We start from the raw sequence: 22597 nt of genomic DNA, 5'->3' as shown, positions 1-22597 counted from the left end.
GAAATATATTCCATGGAACTTGCTTTAGCAAATACAAGGGGTGGATGCTCTTTGGTTAAATTTGAAAGAAAATGGGGAACCTGCTGTTTGACTTGATATGACTTTGTCAAGCCTTATCTTTATTTGACTCATCATGAAATATACTAGCTACCTTTGCCTTTCCTGCTGTTTTATGAATTTGTATGTATATGATCTTTCAGTGTTTTATTAATGATACCTTCAGTACTTCTTATTTCTTATGTATTTGATTTGTATATTTAATAATTTTCTCTTAATATCTTCCATGTCCTGGATATATATATGCATTGTTCTTTTCTTTTTCTGTCAGCCTGTTTACAATAAAAATTGTTTAAAAAAAAAAAAAAAGGATCTGAGGGACTACTGATGTAGTCCCTCAGATCCATGAAAATTAATTTGGTGGATGGAGTACCCACAAGAAGGTGAAGTAGTTCAGCATGGGAGATGTTTGTACTACCCTCTATATTGGGTTTTTTCTGCAGATCTACAACTTATTCAGAACCATATGTAGGGTTATAGCCCGAGATTAATATCCTGATAAATGTACTTAAGAAGCTCATGCTAAAAGAGTATACATGGTATTGGGTGTCTTATCCCCAAGAGTGTCCAGGTCACGCTGGAATGTGCTGTGGAGGATTCTAATTTATCCTAGCTAGGGCTTGAAAAGACTGTGGTTATCACACCAGAGGACTTCCTATTTCAAATCCCCACCTCAGGATGCTGGGGAAGAACTTCTCCTGCAGCCTGAGGCTTATTTCCTGTGAATAATGATCAGCACACATAACAAACTGACATCATCACTAGTGAAAGTGTGCCGGCTGCATTTACGGTGGCGCTGTGTGGGTGCACAGTTAAGCTTCATGAGCATTGATCTCAATGGAAGAGGTTCCATTTGAAGGGGATACACTCCCCCTGTCCAGTGGTTCCTTTCCTCAGTGGAATCCTGCTCAGGGACAAGCTGGACTCATTCTAAGCACAGCCCAGAATGTGCAGTGGTGGATGCTAACTCATTTAGCTAGGGTTTGAAAAGTCTGTGGCTGTTGCCCCAGAGGGCTTCCTTTTTTAGGTCCCCACCTTGCGCTACTGGGGAAGAGCTTTTCCTGACCCTTATTTTCTGTGAGAGACGTTCAGCACACTTGACGAACTGATATAATCGCTATTGAAAGTGCTCCATCTCCATTCACTGTGTGCACTGCTTGGAGGCACAGTTCAGCTCCTCGAGCACTGATCTCAATAAAAGAAGTATTGTTTAAATAGGAGACACTCCCTCTTTCCAGTGGTCCCTTTACTCAGTGGAATCCTGCTCAGGCACCATTGCAGAAAGATTATCCTCGATCAGGGATTCACCCTCCTGGATTACTAGGGATATTTTCATCAGCTGAGCCACCAACCTCCTACCATGGTCTTTTGCGCTGAGTCTGCTCACCTTCTTGGCATCAAATACTCCTTCTTCCCCTGTCCCTGGGTACAGATTATCCTATTCCAGGGAGGCTGTTTGTCCTCTAGAAACCAGGGTATACATTTAGAATTGTTTAGGGGGTTTGGCTCATCCTGCACCCAGGCCACCAATCTTCACTCTTGGCACTCTTTTTATAATTCTAGTGGGAGCTAGGCAGCCTTTCTTCTCCTGTGGGTTGCAGATTGGATTTTACCCCACCGCAGTTCAGCATCAGGGGTAGTTGGCAAGGGAAAGAAAGCATAATAGACAACAAGGATTTGTTCACCATAAAGAACAGGATGGATATCAGGCTGACCTATAAACGGAGTGCACCCTGGACAGTCTTTTTGCTCTATCCAACCTGTGACGATAGCAGAAAAGGTCCACCAAGCAGAAAAAGACACCTTAGTGGCATCCTTCCAGTTAGAGGTGATTTCCTGAAAAGCAATAGCAATTTACAAATGTACAAACAAGCCCATCATGTGAGCACTAAACCAATTTACAGAATTGCTACTCAGAAAGATGGAGTAGATGTCAAATGGAAAATTGACAAAACAGATGGAGGAAATAGATTTACAGACCTTGGTCCAAACAAGGTAATACTGGGGCAAGAAAAAAAGGAGTGTAGGAATGTGCTAGGGCTATTTTTGCAAGACCAGCAGTCTGGGGACAGGTCAGAAGTATATTTGGAGAGGGACACTGGAGTTAAATACAACCTCTGATAAAAATAATAAAGAGTTTGGGTGGTACTAGCAGTTACAGGAGGTGTGGTGTATCCGTGCCCAAATGGAGTTCGATGTATGAAAAGAAAGTGTACACTGCAAATCTGATTCCCATAGAAGTTCAATTTTACTCTTAGAGTGGTTGGGGAAAAGAAATGAAGATATTTGTAAATATGAGAGGCCCGAAGAGAAGGAGAAGTAGACAGAGGTTCTAAAAGGGGGTCTGATGAGGAGGCAAGGGATTCAGAGAGGAGAGAAAACTGGTGAGTTAAAAGGGATCGCAAAGTGTCGTAATTGAGAAGAGAAGAAGCAGGCAGGCTAAATTTAGTCCGAACTTCCTGAGAAGAGAGAAATTGCGAACCTTGTAATAAATGTTTAACCTGAAAATTCAATTTAGCTCGGAACAATTTCTCAAGAGTAGCCTCGTCATTAGAGTAAAAATAGGTATGTTCTAACTGTTTGCTATATATATTGTGGAAGCAGATTCCCTAAGAAATTGTTTCTTCTTAACGGCCACATAATCAATGATAAAACCCCTGGCTGTCTCTTTGAAAGCATCCCATAAGGTGTGAAAGGGTGTGTCTGGATTGGCATTAAAGAGTAAAAATTCTGACACAAAATCTTTGAAGCGCCCAACAAAAGTAGGATCTTTGAGGAGATAATTATTGAAACACCATCTACGCAATTTGAAAGGTATTGAAGGAAGATCTAAATTAATAAAGACAGGCGCTTGATCGGAAATAAGTACTGATCTAATTTCAGCATGATGAAAATTTGAGAGAAGATGTGGACTTTGAAAAATGTAATCAATTCTAGAAGTAGAATTATGTGTGGGGGAATAAAAAGTAAATTTCAAGCAATCAGGGTTATATATCCTCCAGGCATCTACCAGACCTCTCGAGCGGATCATATTCGCAAAGGTTTTTTGCATTTTGTTTGGAATGTACCTGGAAGCAAATTTTGGTCAGTGAAAGGGTCCATGACTTGATTGGAATCCCAACCAACTATGAGGTTTAAGTCAGCAAGTGAATGAAGTATGTGTGACATGGAGTGCTAAAACTGTGAATCAATACCAGTGGGACCATAAATGTTGAGGAAAGAGATAGGGGAACCATTTATACCTGTATGAAGAAGAAGCCATCGGCCATCTGTATCCTTCTCCTCCCTCTGTATAGTGAGGGAAAGGGATTTATGAAACAATATCACCACTCCATTTTCCTACCCTTAGCTGGGGAACAATACACATGGCCAACCCATGTTTTAAGGAAGTTAATATCATTGTCATTAAGATATGTCTCTTGTAAGATCAAAATTTTACACAGTAATCTAGAAAGATGGGTAAGTACCCTTTGCTTCTTGACAGGGTTACGTAAACCCTTTACATTCCAGGAGACAATGTGAACATTATTAGTCATCACAAGAGGGAAAAGGCATTAAACAGCATCATGAGTATTCTAAAATTGATAGAAGTGAAGAATTCAGCATGCAAACATTTGGAGTCAACAAATAAGTAACTGTGCAGTGAAAACATGTATGAAAAAGGCATATGAGAGGAGTAAAAGTAAGAAATACGAAAATAAAGAGAACAGACAAGAGTCATAAACTGAAGAAAAAAAGGAGGAAGAAAGAAGCCATAGACCAAGAGAGAGAAACAGGGAAGGGAAAACAGGAGTAGAGGAGAGAGTGAGAGAAAAGAAAAGGAAGGGGGTGTAAATGATAGACCGAGAAAAGCTGACAGGAAGCCAAGTGACTTTAGCCAAGAGAAAAGAAATACATCACCAGACTAAAGAAGATATTATGGGGAAGTCGAAGCCGCAAAGGGAAGACAGACGACCAACCAAGCCAGCCAAGTCAACAAGGAACAACAGAGACCACTAGATAGTGTTGCAAGGAAAAGGGGAACAAAATAGGAAGTGGCAGCTAGGGAAATACAGATAACATATAAAAACTGAAAGTGATAGTGTTATAATAGACAAACATAAGTTACAGGGAGACTTAAGGACACTTACTACACATGAGGAATAACTGTGAACATTAGGAGCGGATGGGAGGGCAGGAAGGAGAGAAACATCACGGAGGGGTGTCCATACTAGACAGGGATATCTGTGGAGAAAAACCACAAAGTTAATGAAGAATATCATCCATAGAATACAGACAAACAACAGCAGCCAGCAGTTAAGCGAAACAGGTAACAATGAAATAAGATGAATATCACCTGAGCCAGTAAATTGGAGGAGATTAAGTCAAGGAAAGTGAAACATAATGAGGGAAATATTGATCACGTTTTCCCAAAGTCCATTTCTTCTGCTTTATGGCGAACAATAAATTTTTGTAGGACTTCAGGATGATCAAATGAGTACGTTCTTTCCTTATGAGTGACTTTAAAAAAGAAGGGGTGCACTAATCCATATCTGGCATTCTTGGAAGAGCAGGACGAAAAGAAAGGAACTCCTTGCAATGGGTAGCAGTATCTCGAGCCACATCCTTAGAGAAATAGACTCTTTGATCTGACCACAATATCTGCTTTCTTTGTTTTGTAGCCGATAGAACCATTAACAGTTCAGTGTACTCCAAAAAAAGAACAATTATCCCTCTGGGAAGATTGATTGACGATGTAGAGGGGGAACCTCTGAGCTTAGGTCCAATGCGATGGGCACGTTGCAGATTAAGAGTGGTCTCTTCCTTGAGACCAACAATCTTAGGAATGTGAGTTTTTGGAAAGGCAAGCAGGTCTGACCCCTCCTCTCCCTCTGGAATACCGTAAATTCAAGGGTTATTGCGCCTATTGCAAATTTACAAGTTCTCAGTTTTTAGTTTGAGGAGAGCGATTTCTTTGGACATAGCTGCAACCTTAGGAATCACATCTTGTGTGTCACTGACCTTTTGTTCCATCACGGACACCCTTGAGTCTAAATTAGACCACTTGTCCTCTAGCCTCTGAAGAGTAGCTTTGGCGTCAATCACAAAAGGTTTTATAAGCTTCTCCTCCATGAGGCCGTCCAATGTTATGGGAATTGGAGATTTAGTAGGATAATTAGGCTCCTTCTTTTGACGTTTAGAGGCAGCAGTAGTAGGGTCCTTACGGAGGGAAGACATATTGGCATAGGCACTCTTCTGACTGAAGGAGGGAGGAGGATCCATGTATGTGAGGGAAAAATAGTAAGTGCTGATATAACAATGTCTCAAAAGGCAGGCAGATTATAGAAAAAGAGTATAGACCTATAAATTACGAAAATGGAACAGAAACCTCTTTTGTAAAGCTGCGCTTCTGGGCTTGCATCTCTAATATCCAAATTAGAGCTGAGAGGCTTTAAGTTCAGCAGAGAAAAATAAAAAAGTAGCTGAAATGAGTCGGAGAGACACTAGGAGCTGGCTATTGAGAGGGGTTGGAGCTCTTCCGAATACAGGAAGGGAAAGAATGCTTCTAATGACTATTGTATCCTGTTACACACAAAATGGCGGCGCTGCCAGGATTTCTGTGGAGAACGCAGCACGGGGAAAACAGGGACAGAAGCAGCTCAAGTTAGTCAAAAAAAGACAGCTACCTGTGCCCCGTGCCCATGCCTCCGATATGATCAGTTCATACCGCCCGAGCTCAGAAGCAGCCACTCTGAAAAAAGAAACGGTCCCGGGTAACTCACGGAGCCTCAGCCTGACGCGGCCATCTTGTGGCAGCTCATGCCACGCCCCCTATGTGCTGGATTTTTAGCTACCAGCACTTTGCATCCTGAAACTTGGAATTGGGGCTCTGCTTCATCCTCCATCTGCGATGTTGAGGACTTTCGAGTCTTGAGAGATTGAATTTGTAGCGATATCCCAGGGTGGATAAAGTTGCTATGGAATTGACTAAAAAAGATGTGATTGACTTATACTGGATTTTCCACTTAAACAGTGGAGAGCAGGTGTTGGGAGAAGGAAGTACTGGTTGGTCAGCATGTGTTCCAGTCCAAGCATCAATTTCGATTTCGGTGATGGTAGTGCAGTGGCGCAAGGGTTAGTGACAGTCAAAATGATCTGTGATGAATGAAGATTAATTACAGAGGATTTGAGTATTACTGGAGCATAAAATGATAGCAATGGTAGGAATGGGGTGTCGGGAGTGGGATGAAATATGGTGTAACAGAAAAGTGACTGTGGATCAAAGATACAGAAATAGGTGGCGGGGGGAGAGTGGGATTGATCCAGGGGTCGATGACTCTATGATAGGATATACCGAGAATAAAGATATGAAGTAATCGTCAGGAGCAGGTTTGGTGCTGGGTGGTCTCCTGATAGCTCGATATTTAGTGTAATAGCAATTTGGGTACATAATGCTTTATAGTTTCTGTCTTCTTCAGGTGATTTCAAGTATGGCGTCCTTTAACACCACACTTACTAATAAATACCATTTGTTTAAATGTTTCAGCTTTTGTATGAATTTTATAAATTGCACTGATGTATAAACCAAAATGACAAGTTTTAATCTTGTTGTTACATGACAGAATGGTACAGTTCTACCTGGATTGCAGAACTTTCTGATAGTCTCTGACAGTCACTAAAAGGTGTGATGATACACTCTACAAATATATCCGAGAAAGAAAAGATATTTAACCCTGAGGGACATGTTATATCCAAAGTATGTGAACATTATCAATTAATGATATCCGAGAAAGAAAAGATATTTAACCCTGAGGGACATGTTATATCCAAAGTATGTGAACATTATCAATTAATGATACTGATCTCGATAAATTGATAAATGTTCAATTAACATTTTCTCCAAACAGGGAAAACAAACTATACTGAAGATCAAATACTGAAATGTTAAAATTAAAACTGTCCCACATCAAATATAAACCTCTAATTTTCCATGTTACATTTACTCATGCTTTCCTTTAGGAAATCCATGCTCGAGCACAGTGCCATTCATACCAGAATGGAGGAGTCCGCTCATTGAACTTTTCAACGACTGACCATAACATAGTCACCACAGGCATAAATGACGGTGCTCTGGTTTGTTTGAAATTAACGTAAGTAATTAGAAGTCCTATCTTCATATTCTTATCTATTCCTACTGCTGTCTTTTAATTGATTTTTAACAAAATTATAATTGATCTAAAGAAAATCCTGTAGCCAATGCCAATGACACCTGTTGGATTCAACTCCAATTAAAATAGCAATACCACAGAGATAATATCATATTAACTTTGAACTATCGGAAAGCTCAAACAATATCTACAGTATTTTCAAATCTTTTATAAGAACCTAGCACTTCCTATAATAGAACCATTATATAATCCATATATGTGAGTGAAATGTGATTTAAAGTTATCACTTGGCATGAATCCGAAACCTTTTGTTTCTATCAAAATGCTCCATTCTGTTATTCAAATGTGAGTTGCGTGCTTGCTCCTACTGGTGCTAAAAACAACATGAAGTAAGCTTTAACATCCAAAACAAATGACTGAATGCAGGAAGCGTGCAACCAAGCTGGAGTGGCCAGTAATACATGTCTGTCGAAAACCACTGTCCATCAACTCTGTGTTGTTAACTTATCATTATTCTCAGCTCCATGCTTTTGTGTGGAATTGTAAAACTATTACAGCAAGGAGGCAGATGAAGAAGATTACCTTCTGAGCATTAAAAAACATTACCCAAGTCCTTCTGATGTTTTATATTTGCCCATAAAATCAGCTGAACTGTTCGACTTCATGATAGGTTGCCTTTGATGTTGTCACCATTAAGGTGGTAGCTTAAATTTCGGAAAAGTATAATGAATATGGATGTACCATAAAGTCGGTGTACAAATATATTGTGATGAGTATTATTTAGGAGTGAGATTTGTCAACTGGAGAGATCTACCTTTAAGAGTCTCATTTATGGAAGGCTGCATAGCAGTTGCGGGGACAAAAGTTCTTCGCTGGTTTGGATCTTCCCTTATGAGCTATGGGATTGATTATGGGGGGTGGAAATTTAGAGTGATTTGGATGAAATAATTGTAAAAAGAATTGTAAATGTTCTTTTTATAATGTTCACAAAAAGAATATTTTTGAAAGTACTTCTGATATGTTTTAGCAAATATATATGCTATATTGTAGGTAAACAGTTGCAAGGGTTATATGTTTTAATTTCTCCCACTTAAATTATGCTCAGAAAGGAGCAACCTTTGCATAGTTGGTGATGTAATGACTGAGGTAGCGATTAAACTTAGAAATAATTCGACCATTGAACAGTGGAACATGTAGTAAGATATGGATTCATCCGATTAGGGCCAGGGGCCTTAGGAAAGGTTTTGAAGCATATTGAAGAGTACTTGAGGAGCAATTGGGAAATGGAACAGGTTAATTAGGAATAATGTTTTAATTGAATTTGTGGATTCAGGGGGAAAAGAGGAGAGAAGGGGAGCTTTCATGAAGCTGGAACCTGTTTCAATTGCTTTCTATATGCCAATTAGAGATTGGTAATTTTACTCATGTTGAGGAATTCCTGTTATAATATCCGTAATGTTGCACTAGGTATAAATTTAAGAGCATTTATACCCAAAGAACACTCCTGGATTTACAAAATGGCTCTCTGCCTCTACTTGTAGTAGGCTCTGCTGCCATGGGGCAGCTTAAATGTTTGGATTGAATGGGATATCTTTTTTTTTTTTTTTGCACGGGCCTGCTTAAGTAAGTGTCAGGAGGCAAACCAATAACCTACTCTAGTGTGGATATTGTATTGTGCAGGGTAGTACGTGAAATCACCCTGTCGTGGATATTCGTGTCACCAGACGTCGTCCATGTCATATCTCAAAAGTGTTGACTCAACCACCCTCGCCGAGGCCGAAGGTATTCTGTCTGGGCCATCCGACCTGTCCATAGCGGGTTGTCTTGTAAAATTGAAATCCCAACCCCACAGTGCGTTATCCCGGGCATATGGCTGCATGATCGCCACCAGGTTAATGTAAAAGTCTGGATGGTCGTAGTTAGGGCCTTAGACATTTAGGATAACAAGTTCCAACCCTTTCCCGTGGCATCTGGAGAGGGTGCATCTACCCTCCAGATCCGTTTCCACAGGTGTCAAGGTTACCAGTGACCTCGAGTTCACCCATGTCATGACCCTCCTAGCGTGTGAAGTAAAGCCTGCAGAGTGAATGTTGCCCACCAGGCCCTTGGAGCGTAACATGGGACTGTCCGGGTGTAGGTGTGTCTCTTGCAAGAGGGCAATGTCTACTTTGTGTCTGTAGAGATAGCTTAAGATCTTGCGGACCTTGCGATGGTCATTGAGACCGCGTACGTTCCAGGTGAGCAATACCAGTGAGTCAGGAGTGCCTTCAGAATCAGTCATAGGCATGTTAGTCGCAAAAAGGTATGTTGTAGCGGATCAGTCGGACGGCGTGTAGTCTGACCGCACCATGTCAAAGCTGTGCAACGCAACTCAACATAACGTTCAAGACCTTCAAGAAGCCCCCCAACCAGAAACTCCCCCCCTACTTGTGCAGGAATAGAAGCATGATTAGTCAAGCAATGCAGTCGGAACCCTGCAATACAGTAACCTGCAAAGGAGATCAATAGCAATAAACAAATAACAGCTCTACAAAACAAGCCCTTCCATGCCCACCCAAGCCTGCCTGACCCCAACTTGGCTGCAATCCCATCCCTCCCTCCCTGCCAACAACCCCCCCACCCTGCCCCAACCAATAAAACACATCCCAGGTGTGATTCACTCCGAGGTGGATGTAGCTCGCAAAATAGAATGGTATTAACGACCAAGTGGGGGCATACTCCGCAATCCGCCAAACCGGGATCCACTCAGCTGCACTGGAGTGTAATAGTGCTAAGCCGAGCCGGGCCCCCCGCAGCAATGTCATGGGTTGCGTCCAAACATCAAAGTTATCACTGACACAGCCTACATCTGTACTACTATGCCGAACCAGACGACCACCGCTCTCACTCACGTCCCGGATGGAGGCCCCAAACACAGACAATATAATAGGGGCTCAAAGGAGGGCCCGGCTATATGTGGCAGTAGGCCCTCGTCTCCCCGTGTAGTACCCCCTGTTCTTTTTGATTCCAATCATACTTTCAGATACATTTATGACAGAGAGGCGCTCTGGGCCTTAAATAGCAAGTCCTCGGCAATGGGATGCATAGTAAGGGAACCAGGGGTCAAGGCCCGACTCAATACATCCCATTTTGCTAACTGCCTACAAGCCCTGCCCAAACTACTCTGGCAACCCATCGCGCCCCAAGGGAACCACAAGGCGGACCTATTAGGAAGGATGATCCAGCGGTCAATTGCCTTCTCCTCAACGCGAGGTCATTAGTCAAACATAGCACGGAGGTAGCAGAGGTAATTCAGGACGCGGGCATAAAGATAGCATTTGTCACCGAGTCATGGACTGACGCAGCGTCAGGTCCTAACATAGTCAAGGCCACCCCGCCGGACTATGTGTGTTACACCCAAAATCGGGACAAGAGGAAAGGGGGTGGTCTAGCCATTATTTATCATAAAGCTATCAGAGGGTCCTTTCAATCCGGCCCCATTGGTCTCGAGGAGTCACTTCTTTTTAACTTCACCCTTTCCGATCATCAATCCCTTAGTGGTTGTCTTGTATACAGACCCCCAGGTACTAAAGCCCCATTTGTATTAGCACTGAGTAGGGTACTCGAAGCTGTAGAATCTGCCCAAGAATTCACTCTTCTGGGTGATTTTAACTATCATCTTGAATGTGATTCAGACACAGACACCCGTGATTTGATCGACCTATTGCTGGGGGTTGATTTGATTCAACGGGTGTCAGGTCCGACACACAAGGCAGGACACACCCTAGACGGGATTTTGTCTAATCCTCCCAGTTTGAAAGTATCATCGGTACTGCCGGTCCCCTGGTCCGATCACTCAGCTGTCTATTTTATGGTTTCTCTAACCACCCCCATGAAACCACCCAGTACTAGAAACGCCCCCAGACTGGTCAGAAAATGGAACAATATTAAAGGCGAAACGCTGGATTAAAAAATTCCCTGACATCCCTTGCTGACAATGTGGAGGAAGCAGCCACGGCCTATACAATCTGGCTAGAACGTGCCTGCCTACTCCTGGCTCCTCCCAAAATCACTTACTCCACTTGGGCAACTCCTGCCGCCCCCTGGTTTTCGGAACAAATCAGGGAGCACAAAGTGCGGTGTAAAAAACTGAAGAGAATCTGGCGAATGAACTATAGTGAAACAGTCAAGCAATTTCTTAACTCGGAGCAAAGAGTCTACAAAGAAAGAATCTTGCAGGCAAAAAGGGCTTTCCTCACAAAACAGATCAAAGAAGCCAGCAATACCCCAAAAGAATTATTCCAAACTGTTTCATCCCTGGCAAACCCTAAAACCATAGAAATTCCCCCCAGTCTTCCACTCTGTGAAAATCTTGCCTCTTTCTTTCGAGAAAAAGTAGAAAACATTTTTTTTTCCTAGACAGTCTGGTCAGGACACCCCCTCCGAGGGATGGTCCGGAATCAGACAGCACTCTGGAAAAACTTCTACATTTCCAGCCCATCACCGAAAAGGAAGTGGTGAGCCGTCTATTGAAGATAAAATCGGGCTCCCCATACGATCCATGTCCTACGGCAATAGCTAAATTAGCTCCTGACATCATTGCAACTGGACTCACCCTCCTCTTCAATCAGATGTTGGACAAAGGGGAATATCCCGCCAGATGGAAGTGAGCCTCCATCCTGCCCCTGCTAAAAAAAAAACAACCTAGACATCACCGAGATGAATAACTATCGGCCGATTGCATGACTTCCCCTCCCCGCCAAAATCATGGAAGGCAACTTAAATGCACAATGAAGTACCTTTTTAAAGACAGGTGAACACCTTGACCCTTCCCAACACGGCTTTCATGCGGAACATAGCACGGAATCCGCCCTGATCAAATCAGTGGAAGACATCAGAAAGGTGATGGACGCAGGAGGCAGAGCGGCCCTGATTCTGTTGGATCTATCCGCGGCCTTTGACACGGTCCACCACAAGTTGTTGGTGGACCGGTTGAGGGCCTGTGGAATTCAGGGAAAGGCACTAAAGATATTACAGGCCTTCCTCTCCAACAGAACTCAGTCGGTGGCCCTGGGAGACTTTGAATCTCGTCCGTTTGTGTTGCCCTGTGGAGTTCCCCAGGGGTCCTCACTTAGTCCCACCCTTTTTAATGTTTATGTTGCGACCCTTGCCCCGGTGATTCGATCGTTCGGTTTTTACCTTACAGCATATGCCGATGACACACAGATAGTGGTGTCACTACTACCCGGCAACACAGACAGTACAACAGACAGGTTTAGAGGTTGCATGCATGAGGTGGGCTGCTGGATGGCTCAAAACTGTCTAAAACTCAATTCCACTAAGAAGTGCTGCTCTTTGGTGCCAGGGACAACTTCTGGTCCCCGAGATGGTGGCCAGATGAAATGGGACCTCTCCCCTCCCCGGTGGAAAAAGTCAAAAATCTGGGTATACTGGTGGACGACTCTTTGTCCTTCAAACCCCAGATTAATGCACTATCCTCCTCTATGCACTACATCCTCAAAACTATCAGGAAAGTTCTTCCGTATCTGGAGAAGGAGCACAGGAAAACTGTTGTTACTGGTCTAGTCCTTTCACGCTTGGACTATTGTAACAGCCTGATGTTAAACGCCCAGCAGAGCGTTCTTAATAAACTCCAGTTACTGCAAAACGCAGCTGCCCGCCTGATCACCGACACCCCCAAATTTGCATCGGTAGCTCAGGACTTGGTGAACCTTCACTTGTTGCCAATTCGCAAGAGAATTGCTTTTAAAGCACTATGCATGGTCTTCAAGGCCCTACATGACATGGGTCCTAGATACATGAAACTGCTCTTCCGTTGGCATAAACCAGCAAGAACCCTGAGATCTGGGGAACTGGCACTGGTTATGGTCCCCAGAGTTAAAAGAGCACGCTGGGGAGGCAGGAGCTTCTCCCTCGGGCGGCAGAGGCGTGGAACAAACTGCCACTCTACCTTAGACAATCTTCCGACCTGATGGCTTTTAGGAAAGAGCTCAAGACCTGGCTCTTTACTCATTAATCTCTCAGCTACCCACTTACACTGGTTCAATTATGCTAGCGCCAGGACACCTCCGGGTAACAGAGCGCTCTACAAATGTAAAAAATAAATAAATAGTGCTGGTACAACAATCTGTCAGCTGCCCGGGGGGGGCCCAAAAGACCAGGCACAAGTGCACAAGAACACACTCCCCTGAACCCCAGACCCACCAGGAGGAAGCCCCCCACTCTCCCACAACAACTAGGGATACTCAGCAGTCGAAGTCCGGAAGTAGCGTTCAGTCCTGCTCATTCAGCGACCCTCCCGCCGCTTCAGCCAAGAGTTGTCTTTCCGGGGAGGTGCGCTGCTCCTTCGCCCAGCCCTTCAGCGCTTTTTTTAGTGCCTTAGGGTCAGTGAAAATTAACGAACGTCCCTGCCGGTTAACTCTAAACTTAGCAGGGTACAGCATAGCGTAATCCGCTCCAAGATCGCGTAACTGTCGTTTCATGGGGGCAAACAAATGTCTTGCCTCTTGCAACCGTGCTTGAAGTCCGGGAACAGCGAGATTGTCGACCTCTCGAACCTCAGCGGCTGCTTCTCAAGGGCCAGGCAGAGGGCCATATCTTGATCCCTATAATTTAGTAATTTCGCTATTATTGGTCTGGGGGGGCCCACGGCTTCGGTCTCGGGCCGAGGGAGCGGTGAGTACTCTCCACTACAAACATTTCGGAAAAGGAGGTATCGCCCGAAGTGTTTTCAAAAGTATTTCCCGGCAGGCCCGTAATGCGGAGGTTACAGCGCCTGGAGCGAGCCTCCATGTCTTCCGTCTTGTCCTGCAATATCTGGAGTACCTTACCCAGGTGCTTATGCTCTGTGTCCAGAGTGGTTTGGGCCTCCTCTGCCTCTGTTAGCCTTCGCTCTGACATGTCCAGTCTTTCAGCATGTTTGTCTGATCGTTCGGCCATGCGGTCCATTCTATATGTAAGAGCGTCCATCTTGGTGCCCAAAGAAGTTATCCCGCCCTGTAGGTCCTTTTCCATGTTGACCAAGAGGCCGCAGATATTATGGCCAGGGTCGTCCGCGTCTTGTTCTTTGTCACCCAAACCATCTTCAGGAGTGGGTATCCCAGTCTTGGACTTCCTCGAGTCGAACGATAGTTTTGACTGTGTCCTGTCCACACGCCCCTTTCTCCCAGGGGCACGGAGAGTATCCTGCGGCTAGATGGATGTCTCTCAGAATGGCAGCTCCCCAAAGCTCCGACAGTGCCTGTACCGCGGGCCGGGCCCGCAATGAATGTGGTCGCAGCGACCCCCCCCTCCCCCGCGACCACACTGCACCGAGGCTCACAGGCAGTCTCAAAGCCTACGGCCCATCCTGGATCTTGACTATGGTCACCAACCTCACCGCCAACTCGCCTCCTGAATCGTCACACTTCGCTAGTGTTCTCGGGGGGGTGGGGGGGAGCCAGTAAGTGCGCAATCCCCAACCCCCACCCTAAGCCCCCAGTAGGTAGCCCTCGTGTTTCTTCGGCAGGGTGAGGGTACACAGTAGGCCCCAGTGTGTCCCTCTGTGCGGCTCGGCACATGCCCCAGCTTCAGGAAGTATTGTGAGTCCACATGAGGCAGTGGCACAATAGGGTGATATCCCAGGGCTCCCACAGCGTGCCCCTGTTCTTCCTAAACAGAGTCCAGTTCAGCTCGTGAAGCCACGCCTCCACCTCAGGCTAAACGTCCGTGGCAGTATTCAGGCCCAGTCCAGGCCGCAGTTGGTCCAGGCCGTGCAAGCAGGCTCGAGACCGCGGCCCCCTCCAGGCAACAACCAGCCCGCAGCGTGCACAGGCAGGGTCAGCCCCAGTGACCCACCTCCAGTAGCGGCAACACAGCCTGGAGCCCAATCAATGCTCCACCAGTAGATCTTGTGTGGGCCTCAGTGTTCTCGGTGAACAGGCGTCTCCGGGGAGTAAGCTTTCCCGTCCCCGTCTCTCAGACCAACCTACGTGGGGTGTATCAAGCGGCATGTCCGTCCGCGTAGAAGCAGCCCACAGTGCCTGGGCCGCCAGCCCCTCTCTCAGAGCAGGCGTCCCGGGTCCGGGGAGTTTGCAGGAGCGCCCCCCTCCACTGGGCTCTTCAGGCGGGCACGGCAGCGACTCACCGCCATTCACCAAAGGCGCAGGCCCTCCTCTTCCAGGCTCCGGGGGTCTCCGCTCATGCCTCACTCACGCTAGCTTCAGGCGTCGACCCTCTCACCACCATGGGGCGAGCGGCGTTCAATCCACACAGCGCCTCATTCAGGACGCCAGCGTCGAGGTGGGCAGGAGCATGTTCTTACTTGCTTCTGTAGCGTAGTCGCAGCAGCGATCTGCCACCAGCTCCTCAGATCATGGGAGGAAGGGAGCCTCCGGGCAGATTCAGGCCCCGCACCTCAATCGGGAGCGCAGTCGGCCTCGCACCAGCCGTCGATCTCGGCTCCAGGAGCAGGTAGGGGGCTCGTTCTTTCCGCGGGGGACTGCGTGGGGGCTTCAGACACTCGCCAGCACACTACCAAAAGATTAAAATTATGGCAGCTGCAGGATACTTGTTGGATAGTGCGGCGGACTGTCGGAGCACTCGGCTCAAGCGGCCATCTTGGTCGCGAGCTAGCTCCGCCCCAATTGAATGGGATATCTACTACCCAAAAAAATGTGTACATCAACATAATGAGTCTGAGCATCTAGGCAAGCATCTCAATGGGCATTGGTACTTATTATATATTATGCTGCTGCACAAGTAATTTGAAACAAATTGATGGAAATCCCTCACAGCCGTGCTCTGCTGGCAATCAGAAAAACATGTCTCATTCTTATGTAACCATGTAAATACTAACATCACACTATAAATACGCGTTAGTACAATAGGCAGCTGTGTAAAAGTATGTCAGTGTGCACAGTGCCATGCAAAAAATAGTAGTATAGCCTTTACCCAAACACAAGTTCTCACAGTCCTTCCCCAATCCACCTGTTTCCCTTCCCTAGCGCACCCAGTTTTCTGTAATCAGATCTGAACTGGACACTGTATATACAGTACTGATCAGTTTGCAGCACCACTGGTTTGTAATTCTCTTGCTACAGTAATGTGCTCTATAAAGTGCTGCACTGTTGCTTGGAGGTAGGCCTCTGCTACATATCAGATACATGAAGCAAAGTTTGTCTAGGCCATTGGGGTTTCTTCAATGCGTACATCTTCCTCCTTATCTCCATATTGCCCTGAATGTGCGCCACATCTCTGGGTGGCAACTCATGTCTTCATGCTTTTACATGAGGTGTGCTAGAGTTGATGGAAAAAGGCGTAATAATGAGGGACTTCACCTTAAAACCGCTGAGCTACCTTTTTCCAGACGTCTCCTGTGGTGATCAGATTCTCTATAGTGCTTCCCTGATTTCTTTCAAAATTATGTTGCGTTTGATTCTGGCTTATTTTTTGGATCATAGTTTATTTTTCTTATAAATTGTTTTACATTCTAATCCCATTTTTAGATATATATAGTCCATTTGATTCTAGTTCATTGATCTGTATAACAACTGCAGTCATGCTTCAAGACTATTTCTTGATAGTCCTCACTAAGTACAAAAACATTGATAATTGAATTCACATCTGGTAAATGCAAAAACGTCCCTTTAAAGGAATAGTAGAGTGTTCAAGTAAAAATTGTGTAATTATTGAGAGTGAGCATAATTGCATAACTTTTCCTAACTATAATATGATAATTTTTGTATTCAAATTACACCTATTAAGTGAATTACACCTGGTTGTCAGTTCTATGATAATTGTTCGCAAAGTATGTCGTAGTGTACAGATGTCGCAAAAGATATCCACTCAATGTATTGTTGATACATTTCTTAAGTCGCGCCAGGCACATTGTTACTGCTATGCATACAGCGGTGGCACACATCCAGTTCCATGGAATCCTGCTAAGCATTTTATGATCTAACAATTCTACTGTAAGTTAAAATTACTTATAAAACATAAGCAGGGTAAAAACAAAAATGATGTGAAATATGCATGACCTATTGCACAACATTATACTCATGTTATTTTTGGGGAGGGGTGTGTTAATTATCTGTTTTTTTGTTTTATTTTTTGAAACTTTTTTTAATAGGGATAGCAGTAAAACAATAATAGAAAAGGTCAAGTCAGAAGACATACATCATAAAAACAAAGACGTGGTATCTTAAATATAATTTTAGACAGCTGGTCTCGTTGGGAGGCTTTATATACAATCCACCCAATGCTTGACTGGGTCCCAGATTCTGACAAGCCACAATCATTAATAAAAAAAAAAATCTTTCTTCCAAATAGCGAAATTGTAGGGATTCAACTTTAACCAATGTTTAGCAATGCATAATCTAGCTGTTTTTATTGCAGGTAAGACAATGCCTTCTTTTTCCATTGTACCATAGGTTGAATAACCCAAATTAATTATTTTGGTGGACACAATCAGTCTGATCTCTACGAAGGTATTACTTTCAATAAATATACCTTCCCAATACTCCTGTAGTTTGCCACCAGAGTGGTGGACTAAGTTTTCATTTTTCAACATTGAAAGCACCTTGAATCTGAGTCACAGAGTATGTATATCTAAAAGTTTCCTTGTAATCGTTACGGAATGTTTCAGTTCTATTAAGGACACTGGGTGAGGATTAGGCTTTACTTTCTCCACTTTAATACACAGCAGCCATCAAACCTCATGCATCCACATTTAACTACATTTCCCATGAGTCCCTGTGAAAAAGAAAGAAACAGTTCATCCAGTCAGAACAGTGCATGTCCTTTCAACATCCCTGGTAGACGCTTTATTGTCCTCTTTCTTTTAACAAACACAGCCGTTCTCTCTCGGGATCACTCCTGTTTATTTGAATCTATCCCTGAGAAGACAAATTAGAGACTTAAGAATTTTGTTATCTAAACTACATCAGCTCAAGGTCATGAAACAATGCTAGAAACACAATATGCAAGCTGTGTATCAAGACAAGAAATTGTGAAGCAGTTCTTCATAACTGTACAATATCATCAATTAGACACTTCAGTATTGTAATTTCATATCATATTGGGTGGGTTCATTAACCAATTCAGAAGAGTGGGCTAATCCTCGCCTCTGAGTACTTTATAAAATTGAAACTTTCCGTTACGATAGCTGGAAAAGATTTCATTTTATATTAGGACCGAAGGTGAGGATTAGGTTAGTTTAAAGCTTCTCCACTACGAGAGATGCCAGATTTGTAACTGGTTTGAAGTAATACCTTTTGAAGGTAGAATCTAAGGACTGATCCTCTGCATTGAGAATGTCCTCCATACGATCTCCCATGGGAAAACTTTCGAAGCCTCATGGAGTGAGCTCCACACTGGGAGATGTTGACCCCCGCTTCCTACATGGCCCATCACACCCATTTATCAATGGTAGGGGAGGTGAGGTTTAGTGAGAGCAGTGAGTATTTGTCTTTCACCCTGAGGGCGTAAGTCTTCTGTCATAGGCCTTCAATGCTCGAACCACGCATAACTTTGGAGCACTTGAAAATGCTTGATATGATCCAGTTCTTGAATTACATTTTGCTTGTCTAGAGATAGTGAAAGTTACTCCATCTAGAGAGTAAATAATCCTACCATTTAAAAATCTAGAGCTCTCACATCCGAGACTCTCCTGCAGGAGATTAAACACAATAGAGTAGCTAGTTTTGCTGGCTTCTGTTTCCTGGAAAATTACTTATTAGAGGGTCATGACTTAAACAAAGAATCGTATTAACATCCCACAACCTTGAATACGCTAATGACCAGACAAGTTTTACATGTAAAACTAACCATATAAAAATGCACCTAGCAAAGCTGGTTTTGTTTATTTTCTCCTAACCTCCTTAGATGAAAGTTCCCAGATACACAAATCCACATATATTTTCCATGATGGGAAGGGTAGAGTGGAAATCGGAGTGGTCCCCTGTCCAACATAGCTTGAGCCACTTTGTAGTTATAGTTAGGGTTACCAGAGATGGGAATTTCTTGGATATTTAATCAAAATTAACTTTACACCCATTTGACAAATCTCTACAGAACTTTGCAGACCGATTCTTCCTTCTACATTGGCAGATGATGCAAAGTCTTGCTGTGATTGGTCAAGGAGGTGCAAAGATAAAAGGGAGGCCCAAAACGCATTTTTCCACCAATGCATTTCCCATAGACTTTTGCATTGAACGTAGTGTGGAAACAGCTGAACAAATTCACATGAAATTTGTCAGGATTAGACATTATGGTGCGCAGATTAACCCTTTTGGGTACTACAAGCAAGTATTTTTAAGTTATAAGGCAATTTAACTTAGTAATATCTGTTGTGGCAGTACTTTCGCAAAATGTCATGGTATTTCGTGGAAGTTCCACAGAAACTAGTGAAAGTCATTAGGTGATTGACTAATGACTGCTTTTGCCAAAGTTAAATGCATCATGTTGTTTGGGTACAGTTTTGCTGTGTTCTATTTTACACAGTCAGGTCTTGGTAAGTATTAGGTTTTGAATTTTTCTCCTACCTACTACCACTTTAGCAAAGTGGTAATAGATATTAAAAAATATGTATACATTTCAATATATTTTTTTAATGTACAGAGTACCGCAGTAATCCCCCAAAAATTTTACAAATAAAAAATACACTATATTTTACAAATATAATGTATTTTCTATTTTTAACGTATTTAAATATGCACAAAAATGACTACAAAGTAGCACAGTAATACCTACAAATTGCTGCACCACTTTAAAAAAAATTGCAGTTCTCCTACACTGCTATAAAAATATATAGAAAGTTATAAATACATTTTTTCATCTATTACCACTTTAGTAAAGTGGTAATAGGTAGTGAACAACAATAAAAGCTACTTCTTCTGTATATCGAAGACCCTGACACATAATGCAGAGAAACGCTGAACGCTGCAAAACTGTGATAAGAACTACATTACTGCCTTTTATCTTTGGTAAACACAACCATAAGCCAATCCCATATTGAATTCTCATCCCTATCTACCGATGTATACTCCAAATGTACTGCAGTATACCGCAGCACAATATATAACTGTTTTTTAAAAAGGTATAACTTTAACACTAGTTACACTGTCTACACATACAGCCAAAAAATTAACATTTACACCTCATAATATATAGTCCTGCCACATTACATCTACATTTGTTCACAGACTTTCATGCTACGTCTGTTTTAATGAACACACTCCACTCCAGTCAACTCTATGCCACTCTACATTATCACTGTACGCCACTCCATGTCACTCCGCTCTATGCCACTTCATTCTATGGTAATTCACTGTGCGCCACTCTACTCTACTCCACTGTCACCACTCCACTCTACACCACTCAACGTTATTATAATCTACGTCACTCCACTCCACTGTGCACAACTCCACTCTACGCTATTCAACTCAATTCCATGCCACTCTACGCTACTCCACAGTGCACCACTGTACTCCATTCCACTCCACTGTATGTTGTTCCATCAACGCCACTCCAGTGTACACCACTCCACTGTATGCTACTCTATGCTAATCCATTGTATGATATAAAAAATATATGCTAGTCTGCTGTACGTTATTCCACTGTATGCCACTCTATGCCACCCCACTCTACGCTATTCCACTCTACACCACTCCACTGTATGATCCTCCACTCTGAACTGTAGCGCAGTAATTGCCTCTACACTGGACCTTCCTCCACTGTACCCATTGCCACTCTATGCTACTGCACTCTTTGCTACTTCACTTATGGTATTACACTCTATCCCACTCCCTTCTGTAATTTACTTCACTTCTCACCACTCCACTGTGCCCCACTCCACTATACACAATTCCATTACAAGCAACAACACTCTACACCACTCATCTCTACACCACTGCACTCTACTCCACTCTACACCACCATACTATACACTGTTCAACTGTACATCACATTATAAGCCACTCCAATGTACACGATTCCACTCTACGCCAATCCACTGTACCCTACTACAATCTACACTAGTCCACTGTACCTCACTCCATTCTACACCACTTGTACTGTATGCTATTCCACTATATGCCACTTCACTCTATGCCACTAGAATGTGCACCAGTCCGCGAATTCACAGTAAAAAATTTTTTTTACGTTGGCTTCCACCCTTTTCAAATAACAGCCCCCAGGGTGGACCAGGGCCAGGAGGGTTTGTGCAGTGTTTTTGGAGGGGCATGTAGCTTCCCTCCCTGAGACATTGAAGGCTACTGCAACCACATCTGTTATCATTTTTATGGGGAGGGGGCATGAGGCCCCACTCCCGAGCCATTTAGAGGCCCTGGAGACCCCATCCCGGGCCTTAATTTTTTGGGGGATTAGATGTAGACATGGGACCCTCCTCTCCAAGCCATGGAATGTCCCTGGGGACCCCAGCGCCAGGGTTGCTTTGTTATATTTTAGGGAGTGGGCATGTGGCTCCACTCCGTGTGCCATGGTACAACCCTGGGAACCCCATCCCCCGAGCTGATTGACCGTTAGTGTCTCAGGGACCCCATTCCCTGGGGCACTGTTCCCTCCCTGCGAGAGCACGGACAGGGAAGACTTCAGTGCTCTCACCCAGTAGGAGCAGAAAGGCTCCCACCAGGCGGGAGCGGAAATGTTTCTCCTAGCCCACAATCTCACCCGCAGGGAGCCTAGGATGCTCAGATACATAAAGAAAAGTTGCTCCGAGCCGAGCTGGTGCATAGCTGGTTCCTGCTGCACCCAGGACAGGTGCTGTCACAGGAGCAGCGAGCCACACGGGCAATGGGACTCCCCCCCCCCCCCCCCCCCCCGTGACCCTTTACGTTAAATATGTTGGGAGCCCCAGGTGGGACCAGGGCACCCAGTAGAAAAAAAACACCATCTAAGTGTAGCAGGCTCCTGAGCAGCCCCATGGAATAAGGAAAGTAATAAATGCCTGATTTATTGTTCACTGCTCCTTGTAAGGAGTGCAGTATAATGACCTAATCGGCTCATTTACATATATTTTGCTGGATGGTGGTGCCCAAATCTGGGCAGCATGTTCTTATGTGTTGGGCCTGTAGGGAGTGCAGCAGCCACTAAGAAATATTTTACGAATAGTAATCTTTTTATTTTCCTGAGGTCTATAGAACATAACCCCAGGGAAAGGTTGTGATGTTTTCAAGCATTGCCAGAGCTAGAGCCTTTGTTCTCCAGCTAGGGACTGCATGAATCCCTACAGGTGGTCTTATGGCTACATTATGTGGCCTGAAGAATGTAAAAGAAAGGCTCTAGCACAAGTTGAATGTTGTTTTGAATACAAATACCTGATTTAAATATTTATGAATTAGCATTGCAATGCTTCTTATTAGTGATTAATATTTTTAAATATGCTATTGGAATGT

At 43.9% G+C, this 22597-nt stretch overlaps 1 protein-coding gene across 2 annotated transcripts in view; it reads left to right on the top strand.

The window, feature by feature from the left end:
• CFAP43 (cilia and flagella associated protein 43) overlaps positions 1–22597 on the top strand; it is a 922989-nt gene that overhangs the window by 332079 nt on the left and 568313 nt on the right. For both annotated transcript variants that reach the window (XM_086922745.1, XM_086922746.1), the window contains one exon: positions 7057–7187. In XM_086922745.1, coding sequence (XP_086778871.1) covers positions 7057–7187 — 131 coding nt within the window. The remainder of the gene's footprint in view (positions 1–7056; positions 7188–22597) is intronic.

The sequence above is a fragment of the Lissotriton vulgaris genome, chromosome 5, assembly GCF_964263255.1.
Source record: "Lissotriton vulgaris chromosome 5, aLisVul1.2, whole genome shotgun sequence".
Taxonomy (NCBI): domain Eukaryota; kingdom Metazoa; phylum Chordata; class Amphibia; order Caudata; family Salamandridae; genus Lissotriton; species Lissotriton vulgaris.
Note: the sequence above shows the minus strand (reverse complement) of the source record. Positions and strands in the feature narration are given on the sequence as shown.